This window comes from Vigna unguiculata, chromosome 2 (assembly GCF_037176805.1).
Source record: "Vigna unguiculata cultivar grain cowpea cultivar isolate G323 ecotype 2 chromosome 2, ASM3717680v1, whole genome shotgun sequence".
Classification (NCBI taxonomy): domain Eukaryota; kingdom Viridiplantae; phylum Streptophyta; class Magnoliopsida; order Fabales; family Fabaceae; genus Vigna; species Vigna unguiculata.
In genome coordinates this window covers 26,199,058-26,213,217 of record NC_140793.1, presented here as the reverse complement: position 1 = coordinate 26,213,217, position 14,160 = coordinate 26,199,058, and the positions used below count along the sequence as shown (strand labels likewise).

The window sequence follows — 14,160 nt, the reverse complement described above, 5'->3', positions numbered from 1 at the left end:
TTAATTTAAAACAAAATACATTTTCTACACTAAGCATAAAGATTTTTTATTTAATTTTTGATTATCGGTATGATGTTAGCGTCAAATAATTGCACCCCTTCCTCTTATTAATGGAAGCGTGGAGGAAAGAAATTGAATTTAAAATGTGAAAGCATAAAAAATGTATTGTGAAAGTAATAAAAGCAGTTACGTGTACGCGAAAAATGCAGAGAAAAAAGAGTATAAATGTAAGTAAAGCAGAAGAGTATATGAGAAGTGAAGAAGGATTGAGAGAGAGAGAGAGAATGGTGGGTGTAGGATTAGGTGTGACAGCAGCAATGATTGGAACTCAGTTCTTGGAAGTGGGTCTCAACACTCTAATCAAACAAGCAAACACCAACGGAATGAGTAATTTTGTCTTCATTGTGTATTCTAACTTCTTCGCTCTCTTCGTCCTCGCCCCAACAACCTTCTTCTACCACAGGTTTGCTTCAACTCAAAAATGCTAACTTTCTTTTTACACTGTGTTTCAGTATTTCTTGTATTCAGTTTTCATGGCTCTGCAAAATTTTTCACAGGAAGAGAGCTCCTCCTACAATCCCAAGATCAATTCTCTGTAAAATGTTTGCCATTAGCTGCCTCAGGTATCAACATATCCAAAGCACTCAAATATTCATATTTAACTAATATATATATAAAATTGACATTAGAGTAGGCTGAATCGGAAATTTGATAACATTGGAAAATAAATTATTATGAAATTAAAATGAATTAATTATATTTTTTATCTTTAATTTTTCAAAATCAAAATTAATTTATTTTTGAAACTTCGATCAATTTAGTCTACAAACTTTAAAAGTATATGGTTTTATTTCTCTTAACCAAATTTTGTTTAATTTATTTGACATTTCAAATATGTTTTATACTGAGTTGTTTATACTATTTAATATGTTTCCGTTTTAATATTAACTGAAAAATATGTTTAAAACATCAAATAAATATAACAAAATACGATTAAAAGGACTAAATCAATATATTGTTAAAAATGAAGACTAACTTGTTTAAAAATTTAAAAAATGAATTAACTCTAATTTTCAGCAAAAGTTAAACATATAAAATATATTTAATTCATTAAAATTATACCGAAATCCTTAGATTAAAAATAAGTAAGATAAAACATCAACAATCTTATTTCTTTTTGAAATTTTAGGTAGGGAATAGTTCATGAATATTTTCTGTATCTTCACTCTAAAAACCTCCCACAAATATATTGAATGACAATAAATTATTATTGAATGACAATATATTTACTTAAAATGATTTTTTTAACATTCAACTTATTTAATTTTCAATCAAACTACTTTTTTTTTATATATATAAAAGTTAAAAAAAAATTGGTAAACTACGCTGATGTAAACTTTTATTAGGTCAATATTTTAGATGAAACTTCAATTCTAATTAATAGATAGAAGAACTATTTAGTTGAAAAGTTATTTTGTTTGGTTATTTGGAAGATGACCTTCAGGTAACTATGCAGCACTGTAGTGCAGACGTTGATGTACACCGGAATCTCATACAGCTCTCCCACACTATGTTCTGCTATGGTTGACCTTGTTCCTGCTTTTACCTTCATCTTTGCCCTTTTTTCAAGGTTCTTTCCTCTTCCCCTAATCAATATCATTTCTTCTATTAATTAGTTGACTTTCAAAATTAAAATAAATTTATTCTTTTATAAGAAGTAACACTTTTATATTATGAAAGATTAATTTTAGTATTAATTGGAATACATTTTCTAAACAAAGTTTTTTATTTTATTTTTAGGTTAATTAAAAATCATATATATTAACTGTAATTTTTAAAATAATGATTTAACAATTAAATTTTGATAATTTTATTTTATAATTAAAATTTGATATGATATTTTTTAAGTAATTTTTTATTTTTTTAATTTTAAAATTACCATCTGATATTTTAAGAAAAAGTTATAAAAATATTATTGTTTATATGATATTTCATGATTATAATTAAACTTTCTTGATCCTTCAGGATGGAAAATCTGAATCTAAAACAGCATAGCTGCCAGGCAAAAGTTATGGGCACAGTGGTCTCCATTGCAGGGGCATTCATAGTGACTCTATATAAAGGAACGCCATTGAATTTCAGTTTGTTGAGAAATGGAACTTACCTTTCAACGCAATCAGATTGGATCATTGGTGGTTTTCTTCTTGCAATTTCTAGTCTCTGCATTTCAGTTTTGCTTATTGTTCAGGTAATTAAACAATCCATTCTGAACATCAACACACCAGTTTTTTCATATTTTAATGTTTTTCCAACACTGCAGACTTCGGCTGTGAAGGAATATCCTGAAGAGTTAGTGATAACAACCACTTGTTGCAGCATGGTGGTCATCTTATCTGCCATAGTTGCTCTGTTTGCAGAGGGAAATCCAAAAGCTTGGATATTCACATCTCACAAAGAGTTCATAGCTGTATTTTATTCGGTAAATATAACCCTTGTATAACCACATTATATTACATTTAGGTTAAATATATTTTTGGTGAAAATTGAAATTAGTTTTTTTTTTTTTTTTAATTTTAGTTTTAGTATTCTAATTTTAGAAATACATGAATTTAATTCTTTTAACCCAATTTTGTTAAGTTTATTTGACATTTAAAACACGTTTTAGAATAATATTTGAATTGCATTGAAATGAAGACGTGACAAACGATATACATAACTTAAATAATATCATAAAATGAATTTGAAATTTGAAAAATTTATCAAATTTTGATTAAAAAAACAAAATCTATACATATCTAAAAATGAAGCATTAAATTGGTCAAATATTTCGAAAATAAACTAATTTAAATTTTAATTAAAACTTGAGGGAAGAAAACATGCTTAACCTTTATTTGTATCGTATTATACTAATGTTACATTATTTTTCTGTGATGATATGTATTTGTAGGCAATATTTGTGGTATCAATGAGGAGTGTTGTGTGCACATGGGGATGTCGAAAGAAGGGACCAGTTTATGTAGCAATGTTTAACCCTTTGGGAATGGTGATTGCACTTGGCATGGGGGTAATATTTCTGGGAGAGAGTCTTTATCTTGGAAGGTAAATGCATGTAATTAAGGATGCAAATTTTGTGAAAAACGATTTTTGCTGAATGTGTTATAACATTGGGTGTAATTTTTGGTGCAGTGTGATTGGAGCTGCTACGATAGGTATTGGATTTTATTTGGTGATGTGGGCACATGCTGAAGACAGTAATGTGGCAGAGGAGAATACTGTGACTTCCTCTGCAGCTCCTCTATTGTCTACCAAAAGCATCAATGTATAGATAGATATTCTTTATAGGTCTTGATTGAACTGTTAAGAGAATAACATTTAAGTCTGATTTAGTTATTTATTGTAAATATTTTTTGAAAGTTTGAATATGTATAAAAATTTGTTAGATCTCTCAACAGACTTACTAGATAGATATAACATCAATGAGACATACACATAAAAGATTGATACCATTGTCAAATTAAAATCTTAAGACAATGAATTTATATCTTCATCTATATGATACTCAACTTTTTCATTTTTATTTAATACTAGACTTACACTAGCACTTAGATTTTTAATAAAATCTGATTTAACCAACAAACCTGAAGAGTTTTTAAAAGCTTGGTTCAATTTATTTAATTTTTAACCATTTAAGACAGTGGACCTTGATCCTGGAATATTTTGAAGCAATTTTTCTTAGCTCTGTTTCTAACGTAGGTGATGTTACCACAATCATTCACAGGTCTAGGCTATAGATTCTCTCTGAGACAGACCAAATTTCAAATTGTTACTGAGAAGTGAAAGACAAAAATTAGAAGTATACAACCCTCCGAAATGTTGGGAATAGTCCAAGTGTGAGTAAAAGTTTCACATTAGATAGAAAAGACAAAGTTAAACACTATATAAAAACAAAGATCCATAAAAATATTGCCTTAAGATTTTGGTGTAAAAGTGGTGTCTAAAATCTTATATATGTAAGACTAATATCATATAACCATATAAAATCACAATCACTCAATATCCATAACCATGCCTATGACCATAAACCATATGATGAAATATATATAACCTGTCACATAAGGTGTTTACATTGGATGCTCTTGATCAGTATTAGTTCTTTCATTTATGATACGAAGAATGGTAATAATGTTGATCGTACAATGTCGTTAAATGGACATGCAACTAACGATAGAGACATATCTATTCACGAGAACCACTGAATTTTTCCTTCAGCAGTAAATTATAAACCTAAATTAAATATTCGAACGGTTGGAAGTCTAATGTTGATAGAAGATAGATGATTTAAAAACATATAAACTAAAATATAAATCTTATCTTACAAATAAATTTAAAAAATTGAATTAAATTTAAAATATAACTTTTAGTATGATATCATAATCATAATTAAAATTTATTTTATCGAGATTATTTGATATTTGTTTAATCTATTGGATCTATCGTTATAAGACGATTTAAGAGTATATAAGGATAAAATTTTAAATTTTAAATCCTTTTATCAAAATTAAGAAAAATAGAAAATGTTAAGGATCATTCACTAGGATAAAGGTAAAGAAATTTTATAGTAGTTAAAGAAATCTTAAAATCTCGTTGCGGGACAAATATATTGAAAGAGAATCTGTATGCATTACCTTATCTACAAATTCAATTAAAATTACTTTTAAACATGTTCTTTGGGAAGTAGTTCCCTCTTAATAGTAAAAACCTTTCTTATAAATAGTACAAACCTTTCTCGTACACAAATACGGACGAAAGAACTATTTCACCGACAGATTTGATTTGAATCCGTACGTAATATCCATAATTTCTTCATACTTGAATCACAAAATTTCATTACACAAAAGTAATATTTTTCAAAATTATTACATTACTTAATATATCGTTTGATATATTATTTAATTAACTCAATCGGTTTATTAAAATTATTACAATACTTAATAAATTTCTAATTATTAAGCGTCACACTACTTTAAAAAGAATTTCACCATATTCTAACAATTAATAATGCTACTTAGATAAATATCATGAATAATATGTATCATAAAAAAAAGTTTTAATTAGAACCGTTGCATGTTTGGAAAAAAAAATCTTCAAACAGTTATTTAAAGAAAAATTAATAACTTATTTTGACAAAAAATAAAAATGAAAGGAATTTCGTTCCTTTCTTTTAATGTTTTAGTAGGTAGTATTTGAAAAAACATGCCGTCCGCATTCCAAAGTCGCGTGTTGATAATCTACATGGACGTAGAACACGCAAAGCAACAGAACAAACATTGAAGAGAGAAAGGGAGAGAGAGAGAGAGAGAGAGAGAGAGAGAGAGAGAGAGAGAGAGAGAGAGAGAGAGAGAGAGAGAGAGAGAGAGAGAGAGAGAGAGAGAGAGAGAGAGAGAGAGAGAGAGAGAGAGAGAGAGAGAGAGAGAGAGCGAAATTATGCAGGGCGCAGAGGTAACAACAGTGATGGTTGTTTCCCTGTTTTTGACTGTGGGTTTGAACACTCTGGTAAAAGCAAACCTCTCGAAAGGCATGAGCAATTACGTTTTCGTTGCTTATTCCCACCTCTTCGGATTCTCTCTCCTGCTAATCGCAACCACCTTTCATTACAGAAACAGATCTCCCACACCGCTCAACAACTTCATTCTCTTCAGAATTTTTCTCGTTGGCTTCCTCAGGTACACTAAACGCTTTGTTCTGTTTGCTTCTAAATTTGCTCTGTAAATTTTTTTATCAGCAGAAAAATGTTTATACATAAAAGGCCAAAGTTGCATCAGACAAAAGAACAAAACAGATAGCATAAGAATCATTAAGATCTGCATCTATCACTCTCAGCGTTTGTGTACAGTTTTCAGAACTGTTGCGTTTCGTGTGCTGAAATTCCTATTTTATTGTTTTGTTTATGATTTTCTTTGTGAAAAATTATTTCATGTCTTTCTCCTTAAGATGAACCATATTGTTCTCCATCTAGCTAGCGTTATATATTCCATTTTTTCTGCTTGCTGTTACAGTCCTTGTTAAGTGTATTTGAATCCTTTATTGATTTTGTTCTTGTCTTAGCGTTTCCATTCAGACGCTTTCTTATGCTGGGCTTGGACATAGCTCTCCCACTCTCACCTCAGCCATGGAAGATCTTCTTCCAGCTTTTACTTTCATAATCGCTGTTGTTTTCAGGTCTGTTTCCGATTCTTTTATGTTACAATGCGTCTTTTAATCTTCTAGATGTTTTCCTGTTATTCCTCTAAAAGAAAAAAGTAAATATAATAAATATTGAGATATGTAATAAAACAAAGTTATGATCATTTTACGAAAATTTAAATTCTAATAATTTTATTTAAACTTTGTTGTTAGATATTTGTTATTACATAATATAATTAAGCACTTGGTGATTAATGTTATTATGTAATTAATATTTAAATACAATTAATGATTTTAAATTTATAAAATAAAAATAAATAAATTATTTACGTATTAATTGCAAGATAATGTTGACAAAAATAATTTATAAATATTACTTTAAATAAAGTTATAACATAATTAAAGTTTTTATACACTTTCTTCTTGTTATAACAACAAAACAAATATCAATATTCATTACACTGAATTGAGTGTTTATCTAAGAAGAAACAAATAGTAGATATGAGTTTTATCTTTAACTAATACGATATATATATTATTTATTTAGAGTGGGTTTGTAAAGTTTTTAAAACAAAACTTTAAGAGTAAAATAGGAGAGAAAATGACTTAGTAAAATAAAATTAGAGACGAGACATAGAAATTTAATGAAGAATAAAGATGATAAATGACCTCGTACTTGTTAATATTGTTTGAATCCATTTTAATTTTTACTGAACATTTTGATATTACCTCTGTATATGAAAATGAACATATTTAATATTTAAGATTTTAAATTGATTATGTACATAAGAGAAGTATATACATATTTACAAGTTCTTATTAATTATCTTTGTAACATCCCAATTTCAGCAGCTTAAAATTAATAAAAATAGGAAATTTCATCATAGTTCCAAAACAGATAATCCAGTGTACCCAATATATTAATACAGTCTTACAAAAGGTATGACTATAAAAATATATCACTTATACACTTAAACTAAACTAATAAACTTTATACTACTGACCACTGCTAAAGCTCCCACTGGAAATCTCCTCTTCAACACTAACACGATATTATTTGAATCCATTTTAATTTTTACTGAACATTTTGATATTACCTCTGTATATGAAAATGAACATATTTAATATTTAAGATTTTAAATTGATTATGTACATAAGATAAGTATATACATATTTACAAGTTCTTATTAATTATCTTTGTAACATCCCAATTTCAGCAGCTTAAAACTAATAAAAATAGGGAGTTTCATCATAGTTCCAAAACAGATAATCCAGTGTACCCAATATATTAATACAGTCTTACAAAAGGTATGACTATAAAAATATATCACTTATACACTTAAACTAAACTAATAAACTCTGTACTACTGACCACTGCTAAAGCTCCCACTGGAAATCTCCTCTTCAACACTAACACGATGGCTCTTCATCCTCCAGAAGTGCCTTTGACACTGCAACCACATCTGCTCCCACCGAATAGGTGATCATCGCAAAAGGAAACATACAACACAAGACAAGAACATAAAAAGCAAGGGTAAGCTAATCTGATTAAGGAATCATGCAGTTCAATTATAAACAGAAACCACGCAATCTTTCTCATTATCACCAGAATCATATAGACCACCACAACACATTTACATGACTCTAGACTCAATATCCGGATTATGTAAGCGACATCGGATCTCTTGGTGGCTTGCACCTGCGATAGTTCCCAAATTCTGCAGAGTTTGGACACAAGGGGTTATCACCCAACCACTCCCAGGGTAAGTCCCATCACCTCTATGGCGGATCGGTCCATAGACCAGGACCTCCTGCTACTCCCCCCGACGTAATCCATCATACTCTACATGAGTCTTAATGGTTACTAGGAGCGTCAGGATACCAACCAAAACTGAGTCCTTATGTCCTTACATACACTAAAACATTCCTCTTAGAATTTCCCTTGAAATCCTAGTTCAACCACTTCTTCTCATATTCCAACTTCATGCAATTTCACCGCACATATTACCAGTCATAACAATTCATGCATATCATAACTAAGTTCATATTTTAACATTCAAACATAGCTTCATCCATTAGAAACAAAGAAATAACACTCAACTGCAGGGTTTCTCGCCCAAGCTAGAAGGTCTCGCCTAGGCAAAAAGGCTCTCTCGCTTAGGCGAGTCATTCTCGCCTGAGCGAGGCTCAAAACAAAGAACAACCCAAACTCTGGGCGAATTCTCGCTCAGGCTAAGTTGTCTCGCTTAGACGAGAGTGACTCTCGCTCAAGCGAGACTGGCTCGCCTAGGCGAGATCTCGCGCAGGAACAAGGGATGAGTTTCTGGTGTTTTCGCTCAGGCGAGAGCTGCTCGCTTAGGCAAAAATACCAGATTCCCAATTTGTTCTCACATACAACAGTAAAGAAATCTAGCACAATCCAAGCATACACTCAATTATACAATTCAAGCACTCATACAACAATCAATCATGCAATTCAAAGTCATCATAATGATTTCTAGATGAAATTCAAGTAAAACAGTTAGCTTCCCTTACCTGTTATCCTGTTTAGACAACTTTATAAACGTCAACGCCTTAAAAACGTCAACACCTCTAACTCCACAGGATGCTTTATTTACACATAGAAACATCACAAGAACGATCAGGACATACCGTTATGATCACTGATTAGCAGAGACTCATATTGATGATTAAAACGTTGCATGCAAGCGGAAGAGGGCCTGCATGCAACAGAAAACAGAAAAAGACTAAAATAAAGAGCGAAAACTCAACTTACGCGAACGGAGAAACTGATCGGTCCAATTTGAAGAGCTCGCCGAGAGGATCAATCCTACGGTCTCGGTTCTTCAATCAGACGACCAGAGAGACAGAACCTCTAGAGAGAAGTCAGAGAACTCTAGAAAAGTGGTTTCTAGAGAGATGGTGTGTTTTAAAATAATGAAACTCGTTTATAACAATTCTATTTATACTAAAATCTTTTAATATTAAAATAATCGAGTCTCACTATTTTTAAACCACTATCACTTTTAAAACGCCATTTTCTAGGGTCTTACAATCTTACTGTTTTAATATATTTTTTATCTCTCAACTTTTAATGAAAATTGAAATTAATTTCTTTTCAAAATTTTGGCTTAATTTAGTCCATAACTTTAAAACTATGTAAATTTAATCATTTTAATCATATTTTGTTAAATTTATTTAACGTTTAAAATGCATTTTATAATAATTTTTTGAAATATAAAAAAAAAACTTAATAAAATTTAGGTAATAGGATTAAATCCATACATTTTAAAAGTCAGGGACTAAATTTGACTAAAATTTTAAAACAAATTCTAAATTTTAATAAAAATAGATGGACCAAGAACATATTTAGCTCTATATTTTTTATTCTATTACTTATTTTGTTTTAAATTATTAAAATAAAGTAATTTATAAAATTTACATCAGCTTTTGTTTTAATTTTTAATTTTATAACTTACTTGTAAGATATACATTTAATATTTTTATTTATTTTTAATTAATTTATCTTCATCTTATAGTTATTTTATAGTCTTATGTTAAACATTACCTACAATATTTTGACTTAGTTACTGTTGCGTCAATTACAGTATCTTAAAATTACTTCGAAGGAAAGTTACTATTACATTTCACTAATTTCAAGAGAAAAAAAAAAGGATTTCCTACAAGATTGGTAGAGTGGCCGTTCATTTGTTTGATTTGAATGGATCACCATGAAATGGACAGATCGATAAGGTACGACTACTAGTTGTTCTTTGATAAGAATTGAAGATTTGTTTTGATATTATACTATTTGACCATTTATCACATGTTTACTTTTATATTAACCGGAAACCGGAAAACCGGTAAATGTATTTGAAACGTGAAATTAATTTTTAAAAAATTAATTTAAATAATTAAATTCACATATTTTTAAAAAGTAAATAATTAAATTAGTTTAAAATTTAAAAAGAAAAACAAATTTATTAATTTTAATTACTAAGATTAGTAAGTTATTTTATCTACTCATTGTCATAAAATCAGTTTACTAAGAAAGTACGATAAGATACTTCAAATCTCGACTAAAATAAACTCTAATTTCATAATAAAATATTCATCTTCATAAAAATCGAATAATATACATTTGTTGTCAATTATATTGATAAGATTTCTAAATAATATAATAAAACATTAAATTTCGTATATAATCTTAAATTATTATTTATTATAATAATAATCAATTTTTTTTCTTTATTTTTTCTTTTCCTCTTATCTAACCATAATAAATTTATCTCTGTTTTTCAGTTAATAGTCTTATATTATTTTAATTTAATTTGACTTTATTTATATCGTCTTTTCTTACAAGAGACAAGTTTGAATTTTGATTATACCCATTTTTTTCATATAAAATTTATATTCATTTGTGTTTTTGATTCATATTGATATAAAACTCGTGTTTTATTTTAAGTCTTTGTCTGCTAATTGGTATATGCCTAACTATTTATTAAATAATATTTTTTATAAAAATTAATAATGAAAACATAATATTATCAATAATATAATGTGAAAGAAAAATAATATTTTCTTCTTTTTAAAGTTAAATAACAATAACAAAATTATAATTATACAAATTTTAAAATATAGCACAAAATAAAATAAAATTGTAATTCATAATTTTTTAATAAAATAAAATGGATATTTTGTAGGACCTTTAAACTTCAAATGAGGCAACATATGTTTATCACAAGTGAACGACTTTTATAAGGGATGGGAGTAGTTTGGTCCTCCAACTAGATTAACCATTTTTTAAAATTTTTTTTATAGGAGAATCAAGGTTAACTCAAACTATCTTGCTATTATAGTAAAAAGTAAAATAAAAGGTTACATATTATTTCTTTTTCTTAACTTTTTAGTAAAAATTAGAATTAATCTTTTTTTCAAAATTTTATTTATTTAATTTTTAATTTTAGAGACACGTAAATTTAATTCTTTCAATCAAATTTTTTCAACATTTTAAACATGTTTTATAATAACATGTAAATTGTTTATATTTTTTTTATACATTTCGTTTTAATATTAACTAAAAAATTATCTTGAATCATGTTCCAAAATACAAATAAAATTAATAAATATGATTAAAATAACTAAATTTAGACATTTCTAAAATTGAGATTAAATTATTTTTTCCACAAAATAGAAAAGAATGACAAAATCTCGAAAAAAGTCGTAAACCGGTGGAAATGTTTAAAACAAGGTAAAATCACATAACTAAAGTTGTTAGAAGATCAATTTACTTCCCCCAAATGGTGAATCACAAGTTTGGATTTTCTGTATGAAGTAATTAAAGTTTGGAGCTCTTGTGAGGATGTAGGATGGAGAAGCTGGACCTAAACCTAAGAAGCTGCCAAGCAAAAACCATGGGGACTGTGGTCTCAATTGCAGGGGCATTAATAATAACTTTGTACAAAGGTTTTGCTGTGACAAGTAGTGTCATGCCAAACAATTTATTTCTCCCATCTCAACAATCACAATGGCTACTTGGAGGATTTCTCCTAGCAACTTCTACCTTTTGTGGTTCACTCTCACTTGTTATACAGGTAAAATTGGGTGGTTCATTTCATTTTTATGAAAATCAATTTATATTAGTTAACATTCTTTTTGTTAATTACTTTACCCATTAATATTTACACTAATATTCTTTTTTATTTAAACACTATCAACAAATCTTCATAACTATATTTTTCTTTTATTAATAAAGACGGAACAAAGATGTTTCTAATTCTTCTAATTCACTCAAATATATTTTTCTTTCTGCTGTGTCCCTTTGTCCCCACATAACAAAAATGAGTCTTTTGATGCAGACATGGACAATTAAGGACTACCCAGAGGAGTTAATGCTAATAACCATTGCTACTAGTTTCTCTGTAATCCTATCTTTCGTAGTTGCTTTCGTTGCAGAGGAAAATCCCAAGGCATGGATACTTAAGCCTGATTCGGAATTGGTGTGCATATTGTATTCAGTAAGTTTGGTTCTATAGTAGAACCAATTATTTTATGCAGACCAATAATTTTGCATAATTAGGACCTTATTTTACTGGTGTAGTTATTTAGTGATTTTTGTAGGCCATTCTAGTGCTTTCTACACGAAGTGTGGTGTATGCATGGGCATGTCGAAAGAAGGGAGCTGTATATGTTGCTATGTTCAGTCCTTTAGGAATTGTGATTGCACTTGCTATGGGGATTGTGTTCTTGGGAGACACTCTATATCTTGGAAGGTATGTTTGTGCATGAATGTAGGTTGAAATAATGTTAGATTTTTCGTAATTAATAAAGTTGTTGGATTTTGATTCAATATGCAGTGTTATAGGAGCTGCTACAATAGCTGTTGGGTTTTATGCTGTGATATGGGGTCAGGCTCAAGAGGAAAATATTTGTGAGAAACATGGAACCTGTAGCATTATCTCTTCATCTTCATCTTGTTCTGAAACCACCCTCTTGCTGAATAAAAGCAAAGACACAATGGTAGCATAGAAGACTTTTAATTAACCTATGATGGAGACAAACATTATGAGATGGTTGAAGTGAAGACCTATATCATAAATGTTTTCCTTCTATTTCAAGAAGAACTATAGCAACATGTAAGTCATTCATTTGCCCTTGCACACACCATGTTACTTCTTGCAGAAAATATCTATGACAAATAATAAGTTGTAGTGTATACTTAATTTCTACTTTATTCTTATATTTGTCTCGTATGATTGACCATGTAATTAAAATAACTACATATAATTTGTGTCTTCAAATTTAAATTCTACTTTTAACGTTTGTATTAAATACCTCAACAACTTTAATATTCCTTTCATTCCTTAATATAATATAATTTTTAATAAACCATAATTCAAAAAATTATTATACTAGTAAATTTGGTAATATTATTTTAAAAACTCAACAATATTAATTAAAGTAATTACTTCTCTTGTAAATTTCTTACATTAAAAACTAGACTACCTATGATTGTTGGTGATAAAATCTTGAGTACAAGTAGACATAATATGTATGATTTTGTCCCATATTAATTCCTAGGTCAAGTAGTTATAGGGTTATATCAATTTTATGTGTTATATGTGGGTTGTGGGATTATTTAGTTGAACAGTTAAAATTGAAAAATAGAATTAGAATTAAATTAAGAGAGTTATGATTATATAATATTTTGTATCGTTATACAAATTTATAATTTAGTTAATAAAATTTCATTTCAACACTCTCTAAATCTATCAAAGGATGTTATTTGTTCTCAACTTGTCTATTAATCCTATAAAATCCTAGCTTAACGAAATTATTATATTTTAAATTTAAATAATTATTCATAATCAAAATAATTTTTAAATTTATTATTTTATTAATTTTAAAAACTACATTTTTGAATTCAAATAATTATTCAAATACAAAAATAAATAAAAAATATAACAAATAAAGAGGACTTGTAATTAAAATATGATCTCGTATTAAATAAAAATAAAATGTGAATCTAATTATAATAATAACATTTATAACTAAAAATAATAATAGAGAAAGATAAAATGGAGGAATACTGCCATACAATTCTACATATTTGTATTGTACATGTTATGTTTATATAAACACAATACAATACAATCATACTCTTTGTAATCAAACCATCATTGAATACAATAATTAATATAGGAAATAAGAAATAAGATAACATGGTTGCAACACACAAAATAATTAAACTAATATTATTGACATAATATCTGTGTTATTGATTCTAATAATTAGAATAGTAACTTTCTCTAACTAATAGTTATAATAATATTATTAATTATAATAATTATAATAATGTAGTTGTTAATAATATAACTATAAATATAATTATAGGATAATAACAATAACTACTATAATAGTAATATAATAATAAAAATAGTTGTAATTGATAATAATATTTATAGTTAATAATAAAAA

At 27.9% G+C, this 14,160-nt stretch overlaps 2 protein-coding genes across 4 annotated transcripts; both read left to right on the top strand.

The window, feature by feature from the left end:
- The first annotated feature begins 232 nt into the window (after positions 1-232).
- On the top strand, positions 233-3,443 carry LOC114173029 (WAT1-related protein At5g40210-like). Of its 2 annotated transcripts, XM_028057223.2 has the most exons (7): positions 233-463; positions 558-623; positions 1,517-1,630; positions 2,026-2,248; positions 2,321-2,479; positions 2,948-3,099; positions 3,187-3,443. In XM_028057223.2, exons 1-7 carry the CDS (start codon positions 249-251, stop codon positions 3,323-3,325), a joined length of 1,068 nt encoding a protein of 355 aa, XP_027913024.2. In that variant the 5' UTR covers positions 233-248; the 3' UTR covers positions 3,326-3,443. The 2 variants fall into 2 exon arrangements, with proteins under 2 accessions (XP_027913024.2, XP_027913023.2); XM_028057222.2 differs by having other exon boundaries at positions 2,026-2,479.
- Positions 3,444-5,288: 1,845 nt separating this feature from the next.
- LOC114173143 (WAT1-related protein At5g40210-like) lies at positions 5,289-13,014 on the top strand. 2 transcript variants are annotated; one of them, XM_028057381.2, is made up of 7 exons: positions 5,289-5,371; positions 5,478-5,723; positions 6,106-6,219; positions 11,552-11,777; positions 12,042-12,200; positions 12,304-12,455; positions 12,540-13,014. In XM_028057381.2, exons 2-7 carry the CDS (start codon positions 5,485-5,487, stop codon positions 12,709-12,711), a joined length of 1,062 nt encoding a protein of 353 aa, XP_027913182.2. In that variant the 5' UTR covers positions 5,289-5,371; positions 5,478-5,484; the 3' UTR covers positions 12,712-13,014. The 2 variants fall into 2 exon arrangements, with proteins under 2 accessions (XP_027913182.2, XP_027913184.2); XM_028057383.2 differs by lacking the exon at positions 5,289-5,371 and having other exon boundaries at positions 5,411-5,553; positions 5,658-5,723; positions 6,119-6,219.
- The last annotated feature ends 1,146 nt before the right edge of the window (positions 13,015-14,160 follow it).

Excerpts from the sequence above, each read along its gene's own strand:
- LOC114173029 (XM_028057222.2), top strand. The coding sequence starts at position 249 with ATGAGAAGTGAAGAAGGATTGAGAGAGAGAGAGAGAATGGTGGGTGTA. Across the intron at positions 1,631-2,025 it reads ATCTTTGCCCTTTTTTCAAG|GATGGAAAATCTGAATCTAA; the intron begins GTTCTTTCCTCT and ends TTGATCCTTCAG. Across the intron at positions 2,480-2,947 it reads TCATAGCTGTATTTTATTCG|GCAATATTTGTGGTATCAAT; the intron begins GTAAATATAACC and ends ATGTATTTGTAG.
- LOC114173143 (XM_028057381.2), top strand. The coding sequence starts at position 5,485 with ATGCAGGGCGCAGAGGTAACAACAGTGATGGTTGTTTCCCTGTTTTTG. Across the intron at positions 12,201-12,303 it reads TGGTGTGCATATTGTATTCA|GCCATTCTAGTGCTTTCTAC; the intron begins GTAAGTTTGGTT and ends TGATTTTTGTAG. Across the intron at positions 12,456-12,539 it reads GACACTCTATATCTTGGAAG|TGTTATAGGAGCTGCTACAA; the intron begins GTATGTTTGTGC and ends TTCAATATGCAG.